The sequence below is a fragment of the Festucalex cinctus genome, chromosome 19 (assembly GCF_051991245.1).
Source record: "Festucalex cinctus isolate MCC-2025b chromosome 19, RoL_Fcin_1.0, whole genome shotgun sequence".
In the NCBI taxonomy this organism is placed as follows: Eukaryota; Metazoa; Chordata; class Actinopteri; order Syngnathiformes; family Syngnathidae; genus Festucalex; species Festucalex cinctus.
This window is the reverse complement of record NC_135429.1, coordinates 20362273-20375919: the sequence shown is the minus strand read 5'-3', so window position 1 is coordinate 20375919 and position 13647 is coordinate 20362273. Positions and strand designations below refer to the sequence as shown.

Below are 13647 nucleotides of genomic sequence, written 5' to 3'. Positions count from 1 at the left end.
CTGTAAAACCAAATGACCAAAATGGACTCAAACAATTCTCAGAACTTCTCGCTTACAGTTCAGCCCAGCTTAGTGACCTAGTGGTAGAGTGTTAGCCCTGAGACTGGGAGTCCTGGGTTCAATCCCTGGCCAGGTCATATCAAAGAATCTAAAAAAAAAAAAGAAGAAAAAAAAAGAAAAGGAGAACCATTTGCTTCCCTGCTTGACACGCAGCATTAAGGGTTGGGGGGCTGCTGCTGCTCACCGCTCCCTCAGGGGATGGGTCAAATGCGGAGAATCAAGTTCGTCTCACTTAGGTGGGTGTGACAATCAGTGAGTGGTATTTTAACCTTCCAGGTTTAGGTCTACTCACGAGCACAACACTCCAGCAGCATTGGTTTGCGAGGCGCCGTGGAGGTTTAATGAGCAGGGAATTTTGCTCTGAGAACATACTCCAAAGGCGTAATATGCTATTTGAATTTGGCTCAAGTGCGCAAATTACTTTTAGAGTTCTCCAACAAGCACCGAGCAAGTAAATGAGAAACTAAAACTACATACATATTCCATGTTTATTTATCTTTTCGCCAGTTTAACTGAGTAAATATTTTTAACACTTAAATTAGATTTAAATGAATCCCCAGAGTTAATGCTTTAATTTTGACAGCCCTACTCTTCGGGTAAATCAGTTCATTTTATTACTAAAAACTAACTGACCTTTCACAAAGCACACCCAAACCATGCCCCAATCGGCCAAGGTAGCAGATATCCGCTACATTGAATCCATTGTAAAATCCAGAGGTGGGCACTCCATCAATACAAATGGAATGTCCGTCAATCCATCAATGACAGACGCCCATTTTGTTGACGATTGATGGGAAACTGAAAAATTGTCAAACTAAGCATTGTCAGAAGGGTGTTTTTGTCCGTCAATGTCATCACCATTGCGTCACTAAATTTGTCAATCCGTCAATGACGAATGCTTCATTTCGCTGAATGACATTTTGCGGATTGACAAATGACGGAACATTCACGGCATGCTGCCTGCTTCGAATGACGAAAAAATTGACGGATGCTCAAAATACTGAAGCGATGCGCGCCTAGGTTGTAAAAGTCGGATATGAGGAATCCACTAAGTGGAGTGATGTCTTCAATGGATGACACAATGTGGACGACCTCACCCCCAGCTAAATGTCTCCAAGTCCAAGATAAACAAGCATTCCTACGTTTTCTCCAAGGTACAGAGTCTGTAAAGTAGCTAAAATGAGAGCCAGATCGCTAAATTAGCAACCGAACGAGCTAAAAGCCAGCTCTGTTTTCAAATCATTTTAGCTATACGGGCAAGATCATCCACAAAACTGGACATCAAAGTTATACTTACGAGAGTATTAATATAGTATAAATCACCATCATTGGCCATTCATCACCAAATTTGTCGAGTGCTTCCCCATTTTAGCATTTTACTTGATCATTGTTATTAATGGTAGATGGGTAACTACGTCCTGGCCGGGAATTTATAATGGGTCTCATACTGGGAGCGCTGTCGCTATTGAATATTTTTAGAATTTAGATTAATCAACTAATCTGATTCAATTTAATTTTGTATTAAAGTGTATGAAAAAGCATTTTTTCCCTGATTACTGTTTATTATCCAGGGAATGCTGTGTCCATTTCATAGTTCATATTCGTATAGTGATTTAAAAAAGGTGGATTAATGTTATACTATGTTACCGGTTCGGTTAGTTTCCCAAAGTAAAAATAGATGTTTGCAAATGTCTTATTTTGATTAAACAGAGACGATAATCAGTCTACTTTCATGAAGGACTATAGAAATCAGTGAACAATTACTGTCGATATGCTGAAATCAGCGGATTGGACAATTTTAAGTTAAACTGGAGCTCCAAGAAGCTATAAAGGGCCCTCACAGTCCTTTCACGTTGGGGTACTGGCACGTTGGAAGCAGAATGTCTTTGGAAATAAACTTTTACATATGGAATTTTTTTGCCAGGTGTGATGAGTGTGTAAAGCTTAGTGAATTTTGGTGAATGTTAAGATCTGCAAAATTCAGCGTCCTTTTTTTATTTTTAGCCAATGAGTTGCCCTGATTGGTATTTTTTTGTGTTTAGTATTCATACACATCATCGTTTGTTGAACTCATTGCACAATATTGCTTTAATTGTCCATTGAGACTATCAAAAATAAATAAAACGAAATAAAAAGTACATGTTTGGATAGGTCTGATGCCAGTGAACATTTTGAGTGGTGGAAAGTAAAACAATATTCATAAATGACTTACTTATCACACGAGTATACAAATTTTGCCTCAACAGCTAGGTGGCGCTGTATTTCTAACTGAATATTGTCATAGAGCTTAAAGCCTTGAGGATAAACATACATGTCAAGTTTGGGATTTTTTGAGCATGCATCGGGGAGTTCTTAAGCATACCCCTTTTTCAATGCGAAGGAAATATGAATAATATTTGATGCTCCGCCCCCATCATATAGTCATATAGGCCCAAAAATGGCAACAAGTTCCATTGTAAATCAAAATGGCCTGACTTCCTGTTAGGTTTAGCATATGGCTCAAAATATATATTTTTTTTTTTTTTTTTTTTTTTTTTTTTTTTTTTTTTGGTAGCTTGGCTGTTACATATGTCTTTAAATTTTGGTAACTAGGTGAAACGTACAACCTGGAATGCTTCACCAAGTAAGAGTTTTGAAATGCAAAATTTGATGCCCTGCCTCTGGCGGATTTCTTGTTAAATTGAGCATATGGCACTGTAACAACTATGGCCTATGACCCAGTCCACCCTCTATTTTTATTTTTTTTGGTTTGCTTTTTCAAAGTAAATTCTCTGCAGTTGAATAAACACTCCACAGCTCAGGAAGGATCTAATCTTGGCTAGGTCTGCAGGTGGTCACTCAACCACAAACAAAGCTCTTTTGAAGCCGCTGACCAGGTGACATAGGAATTTATGTCTGCCGAAAGAGTTCATTCAGGCCCGACCTCCCGGGGTCCGAGAAAACACCTTCAATGAATTAGAATATACAAACGACTGATCAAAGGAATGTTTATGACCTTTCTTATCAACCAGGGGGGACTCTCTGGCGTCGCCCCTCCAGGGGGCACTCCTGGAACGTCTAGATGGCGCAACAGCGCCGACAACTGGTGAAACTTGGAAGTATCCTTAGTGACAATTTTTACAAGCAACCGCATTTTACACATTTATACCATGATAATTCAAACAAATGAACTACGAATTATTCAGGTTATGTCTTTGTGTGTATGAACGTCCTATTTCATTTGTACTCCATAAGGAATGAAAGGTAATCAATATCTTTCAGTTCAGTCAGATTAGGCTCAAGAACGACCTCACAAATTAGTTTATGATGCATTAATTACGATGTGTGCTAAACGGGTTGTGTGGGAAAACTGATTTGCCAGACTGACCAAATTTAATGCCAAATTATTAATCCCTTTAATAATTTGCTTTTTTAAGTCTGCGTGAGCGAACAGAAGGGTTTGCCACCACCTACTGGAGCCCCGCCCCTAGACTTTAAAAAGACTAGGGGACCTCTCTCTCTCTCTCTCTCTTCCCCCGATGCCTCTTCACGATCACTCTTTCTCTCTCCCGCTTCTTCTACTGGCCATCCTAAGGCCTGTTGCCTGCAAGTGGCCCAGCTTGCCCACTGACTCTTTGTCCCAAGAAACTTGTCCAGCACGTGGCCCCCTTTTGTTCCTGGCAGAAACCATTGCCACGAGAGCCGACGCTCGCTCCACGCCACGCCAAAGCAGGTGCAAACTGCAACGCTGACCCCAAAGAGACTCTTTTACTCTCTTTTTCTTTGTTTTCCCTTTTTTTTTTCTTCACCATCGGTGACTGTCCGCCCGCAGCGAGCTCCGCGGCCCCGGGGCACACTTGCAACGTACCGCCGGACTCAAGGTTGTGCACCTAAGCCGCACCGCATCTCACCTGCTATTCTGTGGCGCCCCGCCGCGGTTCAAGCACACCTCCAATGGCTGGTCTTCCCCGTACGGGCCACCACGGACAGCTGAGACACCACCCCGCCGCGTTGCAAGCTCACCCCAACGGCTGGTCCTCCCCAGACGCCGGCACGTAGCGGACTGAGCTCCAACACCTGGAGTCCAACCACGCCGCAGAAACATCTCGCCGACCAATCAAGGGACGAGCCGCGCAACTACGTCAGACCCCGAGCGGCTCCCTTGCTCACCTGTGGAATAGCCCCTTTTTGATTTTTCTTGCCTTTTTGAACGAACATTGACTATTTTTCCCCCTTTTTCAAAAGACCTCCCGTTTCTGCTCGTTCGACGCAGCCCCCATTCTCGTAAGTCCACGTTTGATTCCCCAACTCGGCATATCCCTGTGTCCAACTTACGTTTGAAACATATCACAGATCTGGCAGGTCAAATTTCTCTTTTCCCGTTTCCTTATTCATTCGCATTCCTTCCTTATTTTCATGAGCTTTATTTTTATTTCTTTTCTTCTGATGGTAGGATAGTCAGTTAGGCAGTGTTTTGATTCTGTAGTGTAGCAATCGTGAATAAATGCATGTTTTATTAACTCTATTCCGCCTGTCATCTGCGTTTCCGAGTGGATTATTATTCTTTTGTTAGTACAACGAACCACTGAATATCGAGTGTGGCGACTTTAGATTATAAATGACTGATGAAGAAAGGATTTTGGTCGTTGTTTGCTCCTGTTAACCCAAAGCAAAGCCAACGTGGTGCCCCTAGAGGTTATCGAGGTAATTACAATTTACCTCTGTAACATTATTAATTCGTCAAAAAGACGACCCAATTATCGCTACAGCACCAACATACTTTTTTCTAGGAAGTGTGCTGTTACTTATATGTCCAAATTATTGTAGCGCTTGGTTAAACAACCCGGAATGCTTCGTAAAGTAGTAATTTTGAAATTCAAAATTTGATTCCCTGCCCCCGTCATATAGTAGGTTAAAAAATTTAGATTTTTTACCCTGATGTTGTCCCAGGTGTTGAGATCGTACTGCCTAAGTTTGAAGTCAATCGGGTTAACCGTGTAGGAGAAGGGGGCAAAAGTATGACCCCTGTAAATGTGCAAAAATGGCCCAAAACATTCAAATACTCTTACCCTTCTTGCCCTTCACTTCCTGTTCATTTTAGGGTACAGGTATGAAAGGCTTTTTTGTTCGTCTGGATGTGCTACAGGTGTCATCCAATTTTCATAGCTGTAGGAAAATCGTAACGGGACAGGGATCCATTCAACCTGTGTAGGGGGCACTCCAGACCCATTTTTTTGTTGTCATGTATGGTGACTTTAAAATAAAAAATTTTCGCCAGCCCCGATGTGTGTGGAAGGTTTGGTGAGTTTTCGTCCACGTTTAGTCTCTTAGTGTCTCAAAACTGTGATTGTTTGCGGAGAAGAAAAATAATAATAAGAATTCCTTCAAAAACAATAGTTGTCGATGAATTTGATAATCGATTACTTGTCGATTAATCGTATAATTGACAGCTCTAATTTCATCCATTTACACAAAATGAACATAGCATTATAACATGCACTTATTTTGTTTTCATCTCTCACATAGCATTTTGTGTTTCCTTAGAGTAAACAACCATATTAAAAATTAACCCTATTAACAATGGTATTTATTTTGCGGCATTACAATTACTACGCTTGAGAGACAGACACCATTGTTGTTTACCGCATTTATCTTGAGATCTGTATGGTTTAGCCTCAATAGGTGTGAAATCTGCTTTTCTGCATATTTTAATATATCCTTCCACTGCCTACTATAGACCCTTTTGCATTGATGTGGAAGATATCACACTTGTATTGCTCCAAAAACACTCACTGACATGCCTGGTATGTTCATCTCCATTGCATGTGTCCAGAAAGATGTTGGACAGGCATCAACTGGTGATAGATCAGTTGTTTCCTTTTTTACAGTGGGGTGGGTGATATGGCTTAAAAATTATACCATGATATTTCAAAGAAATTTGCAGTAACGATATTTTTGACGATATTGGTCATAATTACTGAACAATAGATTTGTGATTGACACTTCAGAATAATAGCACTTTTAGTGCGGCAACAATATTTAAGCCACCATTTTTTTCCAGAATTGAAACGTAAACAAAGTGCAAATATAGCAACTGTAATGGAATAAAATGCAAATAAAAACAGGCCAGATAGTGTTTACCCTGCGAATTGTAACATAACTGCTTAAAGGACATTTATTTAGCAAATACAATGAAAGCGCATACCTTCAGAAGTCAGTGGCAAATTGCATGAATCAGAAAAGTAAACTATTTTCTCCTGTGTGGTTGAGCCTCGTGTTTTTGGTCGCCAATGATACGGTAGCAGCCAGTTTGTGGTGTCATGCTTCATACATCTTTGGCAAGTGTTACCCATGGACTATGTATTGTAAAAAAAAATGTTTTCCCTCTGTGATTCTTTAGGCAGTGGTTATTTTTGCCACAACCGGCGGCAACACTTCTTGAGCGTTATTTTTCCTTGAATGGCTCCGATTGTTTAATCAGAGGAGCCAGCAAATGCCGTGTTTCTTTGCAGACAATACTAGCAGGTATGAATAAGACAAATGTGCACTTTTAGGTTGCGGCGCGATAGAAACGTGCACGCCTTCTCGTCGAAAGCATATTAGCTTAGCGGCCGATTAGCATCACAAACTCATATGAATTAGATAGCGAATTACCAGCCACGGTAAAACAAAACACCACTTCAATATTAACCAACCACCGTCTGTTTTTTTTCTTTTTTCATTAGGAGTGCTCTAGTAATTAATGAACTTTTGTTCACCCCCAACAACACGAGCTGCTTATATGTCCTCCGCATACTCTTAACTTTTCGGCAACAGTTTTCCTGCACGATTTGCAAGCGATTGTTGTTGTTGTTGTTGTTGTTTAAGCATTATATCTGACCTCTTATACCAAAACAGCCTCCACATGACGAAGCTCACTCCCACTTTCTTGAAGACACGACAGAACTGGCTGCAAGAACTAGCTGCTAGAACAGGCTGCAGCTCTTGCAGCCTCACACGCTCCTACATTGTTTTTTGTGCAGCAGCAAACGACACGTGTATGTCTTAGTTAACACGAAGACATATAATGTTACGCATTATGTCATCACGTCAATTTCGCGATATGCCAAATTTTTATCACCTAAAAAAATACACCGGTAATATCGCAGACGATATTTTTTGGAAAAGCCCTAGTGACGGCGATGCAGTTGTCGTTAACTCGATCCGTGACTGATCCAATCTGAAATTCCGTTTACGAACGGTCATGATTGTTTGCCGAGGTTTTAAGCCAGATACATTTCGTGACACAACTTTATCCAGGCTTGTGACAGTTTGTGCATTGGCTGCATTCATAAAATGAAGACTAATAATGACGAATAACGTGTAGACAAGAAAAAGTGAAAAATGTGTTTAACCATACCTTGTGGTCTCTTTGTTTCAGGAGCTCCTCCACCTTCTCTTTTGTCAAGCACCATAGAGACATGTTGAGGATGTAATTAAAATTTGGGCCCGACACCGTACCAGAGTGAGATGAGCTGTCACTCTCGATACCGTCAGGATCATCTTCTTCTTGAGCCTGTGAATTAAAAATACTAATAATAATAATAAAAATAAAATAGAAATAATTTTTTAATGTCCCATTTTTGCCGATTTTTGCACATTTACAGGTGGCATACTTTTGCCCACTAACTCCCCGGTACATGCTGTATGTTTATAGTCACCTGACGGTATCTATATGACAATATTTGGTTATAAATATAGCACCACCTAGCCCTTGGGGGTGAAAAAAAATGACCCCACATACGGTATCTTGAACAAAATTTTACTCTTTGTAAGTGTGATAACTAAGTCATTTATGATTTCTTTTTTTTTGTTTTTAAACTTTCGGCCACTCAAAATGTATATATATATATATATATATATATATATATATATATATATATATATATTAGGCCTGGAACGGTTCACGAAATCCTCGGTTCGGTTTTCGGTTTCGTGCTGACGGTTTTCGGTTCAGTTCGGTATGCAGTGACTAAATTAAAAAAAATAAAATAAAAAAGAAAAATCTAAAAATAAAAAATCTACTATGTCATGGAGTTAAAGTGTATATTATTCACAGCTAATTAATTAATTAATTTATTTTCTATTATTATTATTATTATTATTATTGTATTATTTAAATTATTATTAAATTTATGACAGTGGCATATATTTATTTATTTATTATTATTATTATTATTTTTGTATTATCATTTAAATTATTATTCAATTTATGCCAGTGGCAGATTGTGGCAGGCATAACAAATAATTGAAGGTAAAAGCAACCTGTGTGTGTCCCTCTGTTACCATTCATACAACTGAGAAAGTCATGGTTACCTGCAAATATATCAGCTTTGTGTTCAACTATAAAAGCCCAGATTTCACACTATAATTTGTGACTAAACAGAGTAAAGATAATTATTTTAGTATGCAAACTTTTTATTTTTGTTTGTTGGTGTACTGTGTAACGATTATCGGCCGGTTGTAACTTTTTGCAACCTCAGTTCCAAAGGAATTGAGCTCCTGTGGCCTGAACATGCCACTGTGGGGGGTGGGGAGCACAAGAACATCCCCCACAAACAGCCACAAATGCTCTGATTGACACGCGCACGCGCACACACACACAAATCAGGACAGTAAAAGCCTTCTTAGAAACTTGACTTTCTTATTTTGCAACAGAACAATGAATTATGAAATGTTATGTTTGCCATTTGTGAAATGTTGACTCCATGAAATGTCATGAAAATGTTCCATTGCAGTGGCAGATTCTCCACTAAACTTTCATGTGTATGCACGTTTTAACAGTGTAAGCTAGGTAACATTTCATTTGAGGTATTCAATTGTACGTGTTGCATTGATTGAATTCTAACCTTAGAATCTCAACAAACATGGGATCCAGATTCAATCTGATTAGTCTTCCAAAATCCTCCCCCAGCTGGTAACTTTCCACTGCGGTCTCAACCGGCCCCCCTGGTGTGGAGGCCGCCGCCTTCCCAATTTAAAAGCACGCTCCCTGCGTGCTGCTCTCTCTCTTCCGCTGCTCTTTGGCTCCCCTCTCTTCCGCTGCTCTTTGGCTCCCGCTTCTTCGCTGCTCCTTGGCTCCTTCCTGGTCTCCATCGGCGCGGCTGCCAGACAAAGGGCTAGCCCAGCTAGCTTAACCTCCAGCACACGGCAACGCACAGAAGCCATCGCGTGTTGCGACAGGCGCAGCGAAACACGCTGCTTTTGGTCCCTGCACAAGGCTCAAACGGATGGTGCCTTTCCAGGCACACCAGGCCTCAACCAAAAAAAAGGCCCTTCCCAGCCAGCAGGTTGACCCCGTGACGCTCAGTTGGCCAGCCGGACGACCTGTCTCTCCCTCTCCTGAACTGAACCTTCTTCATCCCTTCTTCAAACGGGCTTGGCGAGTCTCCATCCAGGGTCCTGCTTCTGAGACCAACCCCCTCTGTGAGTGCAACTTTGCAGGCCTTCGCCCTAGTACAAATTGGTGCAAACTAGGTTGATTGTGGGTCCCATGTTGGTTCGATTTAAGAAATCCATCACCTTGGCTAAGACCGTTTCGTTTTTTCTTCTTTTCTTCTCCTTTGATTATTTTTATTATTTTAGTTCTCGTTTCATTGCCTATCATAGTAGTTAGTTTTGCTTCTTTAAATTCTAAGTAGATTATCCCACCTAGGTTAGAGAATAAACGTGCACAAAACTCAAGCCCTGGTTTACTGTGTGTGTGTTTCATCAATTTATAGTGACCTCTAAGCTGAACAAAGAACTCACAAAATTGTAGTAAGGGCACAACCTTCATTTTAATGACTGATTCAACGAGGTTCTCATCTGTTATCCTGATAAAATTATCAAAAAGAGATGTGGTGCTCCGCAGGCAAGCTCAACTTAATTTGAATATTAAGTTTGAGTCTCCTTCAATTAATGAGCCAATTGATTATTAATTTAATAATTAACAATTATTGATTTAATAATTAATTGGACCGATTTCCCTTACATAATGGTGCCCCTTTGGTGAGGCCAATTTATGTTACATATTTTGTGAAACACACACATGTAACAATCCAAAAACAGCTTAGTGCAGCGTGTTCTTCTGGGAAAATTTCAGCTCGTTTCCATAGCAACCTAACTACAACTTTATGCCAGAGCCAATCCGCTGTATAAAAGCAGTGTATTTGAAGCGCTAAATAACAGTCTAACGACTAGTTATTGAGAAGAGAATGAATTTGTCGACTATGTGAATGTTACACACACAAAAGTGGAAGAGTAACGATCACATTTTTTCTATTGCATGCAAAACCTTTAGGCCTGGGAATGTTTTTTCTAACTCGTCACGAATTCTGATTGGGCTAAAAATATATTCCAAACCTCACGTGGCGCAATCAGCTTAGCTACCTGATTACGTTACAAGCCTTTAGGCTGAGGAAATAGTCTAGTGCACGAAATTCTGCATTCAGACCACCATTTGAGTCACAGCACACTTCTCAAGGTGTTAAGTTGACTCCCTTTTGTCGGGTTTAGCGTAAGGCACATGGTGCTAAAACTGCTAGCCTTTTGTGTAAAACACACGTGTTAAGATCCGCCATCTTTGGAGGCGTATCCTTAACTTAACTGGGATTCAGGTAACCACCCCTTGAAACCAGTCGACCAATAAACTAATTTGAGGGGCGGGCCCAACGGCCAGACTTCCAAGTCGCTCCTCATTTGGCTGTGGCCTCCAAGAGAGGATCACGTCTCACCACGTGACCCCCCACTGAGAGCCCAGTCTCTGCCAAATTGTAGCACTGAATAACTAGTTATACAGTTCGCTTAAATTGTTGAAATTAGATTTCCATCTGATTAACACTAAAGTGTACTGTTTGCTTAATACTCATATTGCTACACGGCCAGCTGCCAAACTACAGCTACTATAGTTGACTCCTGCTTTCTAGCAACTCACGTGTGAAGAGGGACACATCGCAGCCCTCTCCCCCCCCCCCGTGAGCCTACTGTCTGCCTTCTTCAACATCGCATTCAAAGCACTTTATAATTTAAATAATCAAGTTACCGTGATTTGAAACTAATCGAGGGATTTAAATTTCTACTGTACCGTCCTAACCTATGATTCTTACTGGATTTAAGACAATTTAACATCACGTGTCTTCGCCACTCTTAAACGTTACATTATAATATTTTTCCTACTCCTGTTTCACCAAGTGTTAACATTGAGTTTAGGGTTAATATTTTTGTACGTTTTGCACTTTTTAATCTTCATTAATTCCGTCGTGTTTAATGAATTAACACCGTCTTACAGGAAGTAGTAGTTTTCTCTTTCCCCTCGACGCGAGTCCTTATAGGATACTAGTATCGCGATATAAACCCGTGGGAATTAAAACGTTTCCGTGGTTTCCGCTCCTTGATTTATTTAAATTATAATTATTAGTGTCTTCTTGATAATTCGGCGTCAGTGCCGCGCATAACAACACGCGCGATTATCCGTAAGGAGTGAATTTAACGTGTTTGACAGATTGACAGCTGGCGACACACGCACGCGCAACTTCCGGTGACGTGCCACTCATTGACAAAGTTTACGTTAGCGGCGTCTTGCTGACAACTTTGCTTGCCAAGTGCTACGATTTTAAAACTTGTGCAAGGTATTTAAACACTCGTTTTAAGACACATTCTGTGTCACTTACGAGCGACGGAGTTGTTTTGTCTATGCGGTAAAGTCATAAAACTTTATTGATCGAACAAAAGTACGACTCTACACTACACACAGGAGCCTCGTTGCGTTTAAACGCCGACGGCGTCCTCCTGTGGCTATTCACGGTACCGCAGTCGAGGAACTTTTGCTAACAGAATTAAAACGCTTGATAACTTTAATTATTGACTTACCAAAGAGTTTGTTGAAATAATTAACCACCATTTTCAAGTACTTAATTTTGTTTTAATTAAAAGCAACACTCAACCAGTAGTGTATAGCTTTTCTCGTTGTAGTAAAAGTGTTTACCTAATTTTTAGGCACTTTTGGAAACCTCTATTGAATTAAATGTAATTTTAATTTAATGTGACTGTCCTTAGTAGACTTTTGTTTCCTAAAACCTGTAACCTCAAATATATGCTGTGGTTAATAGTAATTTAGCAGACTAAATTGCTTAACACAATACTTTGTTGAGGGTTCTCAATTATTTAGTGCATTGCCATTTAAAATAATTGGTAACATAGTTGGATACCATCCTTTAATCTGTGCCTTAATAATTTTGGTAAAACATTTTGAATCAACTAATTGAGCCCAAAAAGCTAATCATTAAGCATTTTCAGCATTGTCTAATTGGCTAACAATTAGTCCTTCCAAATTGAGTAAAGTGAGCTTACGCATATCTTTGATATCATAACGCTACTTTTAACCATGGATGCTTTGCAAAATGCCCTTGCGACCGTGACTAACAATCTCATTCCAGGCTATGCCGACGCGACAGCCAGCGCTAGCGCAGAGATTCTTGACACCAACATTGCGCAACTCGTTTGCGACGCTCAACAAGGGTCGTTAACCCACGAAGATGTGGCACAAATCCTCAGCCGACTAATGGTGAATTTAGTGGCTAGGTGGAAATTGAGTGACCATGAACTCGAACAAGTGAAAAGCGTTCTGACAGCAGAACAGCAAATTCATGCCCAAGTTAGCAGCAAGCTAACCGAGTTGGAAGCATGGTTGCATGAATCTGACCGCGTGGACTTGGGAAACCAAGTTACAAAATTGACACAGGAACTCAAAGTGAGCACACAAACTGCCCGCACGCATGAACAAAATTGGCATAATGCCACATCTGAAATTCGTGAGCTAAAAGAATGCATTGTAGAACTATCAAATCAGCCCACTGAAGCCCATTGGATTGATCTCCAAACTGAGCATGAATTTGACAAGTACTTGCAAGCTCTCGCGAATGATGAAATTGCGGAATTAACTCAAAAGATTAGACTTTTGAAAAATGAATGCATTGAAGGAAAAAGGCAGACGTTTCGTTTGAAATCTGAGTTGATGGCAATGGAAGAAAAACTCCGGCGATTGCAGCATCCATCCTTCAACACTGGCCGGGATGACGAGTCATCCCATGCTGAACCGAAATTACAGCAAGTCCCACAAGGTAACACCAGGTGTCCATTGACGCCGTCCCAAACCACTGCTTTGGAGGTCCCCGTTCAGGACCTGTCTCAGGTGAACTCTCCTTTGCATTTTGATCCACTTGTGGTGCACGCACCTGTTCCTTCGTCAGACGCTGCCACGTTGTCCGATGTGCAGCAGACTTCTGCTGCAAATCTTGGACCTGTTTCTCAGCCACCTGTGCTACTTCCGCTTCCTACTCGCTCCATGGCAAGCACGTCTCCAAGGGCTGCTCAACACACACAGGGGCCCCCTCCCTCTGCAGTGTCACTGAGAGGAGCAAGCCCACCTGTCTCTGTGCTTCTACCAAGAAGCACACTTCTTGTTTCGGCAACCCCGCTAGGCGCCACGCCTTCTTGTGTGTCTCCAGTTGCTGCCAACCTTCCTTCTCCTGCTCAACAAGCAGATGCTTCTTCACCTCATCATGTGGCGCAACCAGGCATGTCTACAAA

The 13647-nt window shown here is 40.9% G+C and overlaps 1 protein-coding gene across 2 annotated transcripts in view; it reads right to left on the bottom strand.

Annotated features, from left to right (window-relative positions):
* The window catches only part of top2b (DNA topoisomerase II beta), a 724731-nt gene that overhangs the window by 204930 nt on the left and 506154 nt on the right, over positions 1-13647 (bottom strand). For both annotated transcript variants that reach the window (XM_077506321.1, XM_077506322.1), the window contains exon 26: positions 7439-7594. In XM_077506321.1, coding sequence (XP_077362447.1) covers positions 7439-7594 — 156 coding nt within the window. The remainder of the gene's footprint in view (positions 1-7438; positions 7595-13647) is intronic.